Raw genomic sequence first — 5,389 nt, forward strand, 5'->3', positions numbered from 1 at the left:
AAGTTTGTTTAATTTTGAAATCGCAATGGTCTAAAGTCTTTAATTATAATTTTCTCTTTATTTGCAATGGATAAAGCTTAGTTTGACAAATGATTTCCTTCCTTGTCTCCATCCCTTTTCAGATGATTATTCTAAAGTCATTTACCAAATCCAATTCTTCTCCAATAAGATATACATACTCATGCAAATGCCAAGCTCCTTTTGTAATGATGATTAGGAAATTCCTCCAAAATGTAATCTCATGACCCCTAATATCTTAGCCACTTTGGTTGTTATGAATGCTACCTTCTCTTCTACTACATTATTTGTTTCATCTTATAATCTCTTTCCACCTATACCAATAGTCTTCTCCATCCAAACCTTAGTTATAATTCCTACATCTAATAATCTTGGATTGCCCTTAGAAGTGTTGTTAAATTCACTTTTTGGCACCCATCTTCTAAATGAATCCAAATAGTTGGTTCTGAAACACATAACACTGGCTTAACCCAATTCAATCCATTAATGGACAACACATGCAAGTATTTCAAAAATAATAATTCATGAATAAGAAACATCATTTGTAACACTTTTTTAAAAAATCTATGTAATGTAATACTTTATCATTTCATATATATGAGCACCAAATCTCATTTCCAAAACACTTACAAATATAAGAAATGAAATATTTTTATCGTTCCATATCAATAACCATCATGTTCAAATAGAATTGCTTTAATCCAAAATGATTTAGTGGCACACGGTCTACTTTCTTCCAAATTGGGTTAGTGAGACTTATCATAAGTTTCCAATGGTCTTTCCTTGATTGTACACTTCATTAGACAATACCAATAGTGTAAACATGTCAAGGAGGTATAGTGAATGCTAGGAGAATTCTCATCTCATTCCCAAATCATTGTAGGATACTTTATATCAAGAGAATCTTTTAAGGGAACAAAAATAAGTTATATTCTCAACTTTTACACAATAATTTTTAACGTCTAGGAATGTGTCTTATATGTGTGTAGGTAGATATTAAGGTTGTCTACAATATACTATTTTAGTTATTTATCAACTCTAATCCATATTGCTATCAAGGTGAAACTATGTATTTTTAGTCAAACATATTGACTTGTGTTTTGTGAGTAGTGGTTCACAAGAACCCCTCTCTAATGGAGTGAATAGTACATAATTAGTCTTCATTGTTTCTAGATGATGTTCAAGTGAAGAATTGGACCTTCATGGGAGATCACTCATCCTAGTGTACCTCCAAACCAAATGTGTTTTGCCATAGATCTTAATCCAAGATTAAATATGCTTAGCTATCAATAATCATGTTTTTGCCCTTTTACATCTTACCAAACAAAACCACTCATACAAACATATAAGAACAATCTAATAAATATAATGATAATCTAATGAAATAAAATCACACAATTAAATCAATAACATCACATAATATAAGAATCTTATGTCGACATCAAACCCTTTCAATAATGGAATACAAATATATTTAATAGCTGATAGATAATAAATATCATCTACAATACACTTTAAAATCTATACAATGGAAAACTTTCAACCCATATACAACCACCACGCAGCAGAATACTTTATCTTCTCATATGCGTGACCACCATATAGAGAATTACTCTAGCATTCCACATATATACATGGCCACCATGTTTACACGATTCACTCTTCCAATTGCATTGACTCCCATTAAATGTGCATCACTTTCTTTCAAGTGCGTTCATCGAATAGAGATGAAATCTCCATCCACCTGCCAGTCAAATGAATCTCATGGCCGAATGAGCATCCTCCAGTCAAACACATTTTGGGACCAATTAAATATACGAGTACTCATCATAGAGTTCAACTCCACTTTTTTCAAGAGACAATCACAAGACTTGTGTGTTTAATGCTGCACTGCCATATACAATGACCCTTCGATCTCGTGCTTCTTTAAAACTCCCACTTCTGTTCTACCCATTCCATTCACTCGTATATTCTTAATTCTTAGTTACTTAATTCATATATTTCTTAAGTTATTTTTCTAAACTTAATTTTTTCTGTAGTGTGATGTTTAAGAGTGGCCATCAAGAAAATCCCCATTCAGTTCTTACAATATCAATGGCGGAACTCCAGAAGCCGCACGTGGCGGTCGTACCTTTCCCTTCGCTGGGTCACTACATTCCTCTGTTGGAGCTCTCAAGGCTTTTGGCCTCCCAGGGTCTAACGGTCACCTACGTCACAACCACTGGAAACGTACCTCGTCTGCAAGAATTCGTAGATGAAGCTGTAAATAGTGGTGTTGATCTTCGCCTTCTAGTCCTTCCTACTCCTCCCGTTGAAGGCCTTCCAGACGGCAAAGAAAGCTCCGATGTTTGTCCCCCAGAGTTACGTGGCAGAATTTTTGCGTTGGCCAAAAAGCTCCAACAGCCCTTCGATGATTGGATGCAGACGATATTTCAGCGACACGAATTGGCGGCGCCGCCTGTCTGTATTGTGTTCGATTCGTTCATGGAGTGGGCGAGAGAGAGCGCCGAAAAGTTTAAGATATCTTGCGTGGAGTTTAACACGTGTGGGGCTCTTGGAGTGAGTGGTTCGAACTCGGCTGCGCGTTCGATCTTGCAAGGGAGGTTGGAGAAACGAGGGGAGGAATGTGTTGTTTTGAGCTTGGATCTTCCCAGGCCGTTGAGTTTCAAGAGGAATGAGATTAATGAGGATTACTGGAGAGTAGATGAGATGAATCCGACGACCAAGTTTCTTCTGCCGACGTTGCAGATCGTGGGGAAAGGAGGGTCGGGGTTGATGCTTAATACTTTCGAGGAGTTGGAGTCGGAGTATCTCCAAAATCTGAGAAATGTAACGGGAAAACCAGTTTGGGCCATTGGACCACTCCTTCCCATGAGTTATTTCAGCGGAGCTGGTAAGTGCTTGGTTAATATAGTTATTTAGTTAGTGGCCATGTGGGAATTTATGAATATAGTGTCATCTACGTTCAATTGTTTTTAAGTGTTTATTGAGTTGATTTTATTGGCTCATTTTGATAACAAAATGAATTCGAAATCTTCACAAATTGTATGGTTGACTAAATTTCAAAAAAAAAACATAATGAGATTTTTTGAAATTTTCAGTGTTTGATCTTCATGATCTGTACATTTTGTGATTGAAAACAACAAAAATTTTGAAAAAAATTCGATGTGTTTGCATGAATCTGAAAAAGAATCATGTTTGACTTTTTTTTTTTGTCTTTGGTGCCATTTTGTCTGGGGATTAGCCAGGGTCAAAATGAATGTTATACCATGTTGTTTTGGAATTGAATTTATTGACTTATGTTTTATGAGTAGCATTTCAAAGAACCTATCTTGCTTGAAAATGATTGATGTTGTTACGAAAATGAATGGTACACTTGATAGTTTAGTTAATAGAGGGTATAGTTTAGTTATTAGAGGGTAAATAAAGATTATAGACTATAGATAGTTTAGTTTCAATTGGGTAATAGAACTTTTATCTAGAAATGAAGATTTTAAGTCCATGTTAAAGCAAAGTTGGCTAGTTAAAATATTTTATGAAGATGTGAGAAATCTATATCTTGGTGTGGTGTTGAATAACCATGACATTTCTTAAACAAGGAAGTTTTGGTTAATGTTAAAAGACAGCCAGATAGTCAAGACATTTACCTACACATTCTAGTTTAGGTTGATGTTAATATTTTTTTTTAAAACCATATTTTTATTTTTCTACAATGCAATTTTAATGGGTGTTGTTAGGAAATTGTGATGAACATTCAATAATCTATTGAGGCATATGAGTTTAGGTTGATGTTAGTACATTTTTGTTAACTAGTTTTTTATTTTTCTATGTATTTTTTTATGAGTGTTGTTATCAAATTAAATTTAATATATAATAATCTAGTAACTCTCTTAGAGAAATGAAGAGCTTATTTTATGTCAACCCTCCAATATTAAATTAATCAGTTTTAAAAATAAAAAAAATAGTTCATAGTGACTAAGAGCTAGATAATTGAAAAAAATGATTAGATAAGAAAATTTAGATTGATATTTTTTAATTTTTTTTTAGTAATATAAGCTTGTAAGGAGATGTTAGGAAACTAGAGTTTCCATCATTTAGTTAGTTAAATAATGACGATAAAACATAGATGCGTTGAATGAAGTAGAAAGTTAATATTATAAAAACAATCTTTATACTCTTTATTTTGTTTCCTCATTTTTCTAGTTTCCACAGGTAATAAGGTTACAAGTACAACACGTGGGAAAATGGCGGACATTTCTGCAGAAGAGCTGGTTCAGTGGCTAGACTCTCAGAGAACCGGATCCGTTGTGTACGTTTCATTAGGGAGCGTGGTCAACCTTTCAAAAGAGCAACTAAAGGCCTTGGCAAGGGGGCTAGAAAGCAGCCAACAGCCCTTCGTCTGGGCCATCAAAGTTATCAAAGGTACCGAATCCGAGAGCTCTGGAAGAGAAGATTGTCTTCCTGAGGGCTTTCTAGAGCGTACAAAGGGCCGAGGGGTGGTCATATGGGGCTGGGCACCGCAGCTCTTGATCCTTTCCCATGCTTCCGTGGGCGCCTTCCTGAGCCACTGCGGGTGGAACTCTACGCTTGAGAGCTTAAGCCTTGGAGTTCCCATTGCCGGATGGCCCATGTTTGGAGACCAGTTCTTTAATATGAAGGTTTTGGCAGAAACGGGTCGGGGGATTCAGTTGTGTGAACATCTCAGTGGGTTTCCAAATGAAGAAAGGGTGAGTGAAGTTTTGAGAGAAGTGCTCAGTAGTGATGGAAAAGGTAAAGAGATGCGAATGTCTGCACAGAAACTCAAGGATATGGCCAGGAAAGCTGTTGGAGATGGAGGGTCTTCAAATGTACATGTGCAGGGGTTTGCAAGTGAAATGCACAAGCTGCTAAAGATTAGGCAAGAGCAATCAAGTTTATGCCAAGTTTAGTGCACATTTTCTTCTTATCAGTAATAGGAGTGAGGTTAATATGATGTTATCTATTTTGGTTGTTTGTCCAGGTTTCTTGTCTTCCTTGGATTGCTTCTCGAGTTTGAACCATCTTATTATAAGATTTCGATTGAGTCAAATATGATTATGAAATAAGAGTAAAACTTTTGGTTTGTGTGAGTTCCTTTTAACTGTCATATTGAAGCTGAGATGAAATAAAGAATTGTTTTGGAAAAGCTGTCTTTAAAATATGGATTGATTAATGTTTATATTTTTTCGGGGCTATAATTATCGTATAAAATGAGAAGACGTCTAGCTTAGTTGTGGCATCAAATATGAAGTACCGGCTTAGAGTGTCGTTGACATTGTCCATCATTAATATTATAATAATGAAAGTTGATGATTGTAACTCTTTTTGGCTGTTGTCTTTGGTTGATATTGTT

The 5,389-nt window shown here is 35.5% G+C and overlaps 1 protein-coding gene across 1 annotated transcript; it reads left to right on the top strand.

Annotated features, from left to right (window-relative positions):
• Window positions 1-1,856: 1,856 nt before the first annotated feature.
• On the top strand, window positions 1,857-5,182 carry LOC149579849 (scopoletin glucosyltransferase-like). The gene is made up of 2 exons (XM_089812511.1): window positions 1,857-2,911; window positions 4,231-5,182. The coding sequence occupies exons 1-2, from the start codon at window positions 2,062-2,064 to the stop codon at window positions 4,944-4,946; spliced, it is 1,566 nt and encodes a 521-aa protein (XP_089668637.1). The 5' UTR covers window positions 1,857-2,061; the 3' UTR covers window positions 4,947-5,182.
• Window positions 5,183-5,389: the final 207 nt, after the last annotated feature.

The sequence above is a fragment of the Cupressus sempervirens genome, chromosome 1 (assembly GCF_028749045.1).
Source record: "Cupressus sempervirens isolate cs-2001-9-10 chromosome 1, ASM2874904v1, whole genome shotgun sequence".
Classification (NCBI taxonomy): domain Eukaryota; kingdom Viridiplantae; phylum Streptophyta; class Pinopsida; order Cupressales; family Cupressaceae; genus Cupressus; species Cupressus sempervirens.

Coding starts and splice junctions, on each gene's coding strand:
- LOC149579849 (XM_089812511.1), top strand. CDS start 2,062: ATGTTTAAGAGTGGCCATCAAGAAAATCCCCATTCAGTTCTTACAATA. Junction 2,912..4,230: donor GAGTTATTTCAGCGGAGCTG/GTAAGTGCTTGG, acceptor TAGTTTCCACAG/GTAATAAGGTTACAAGTACA.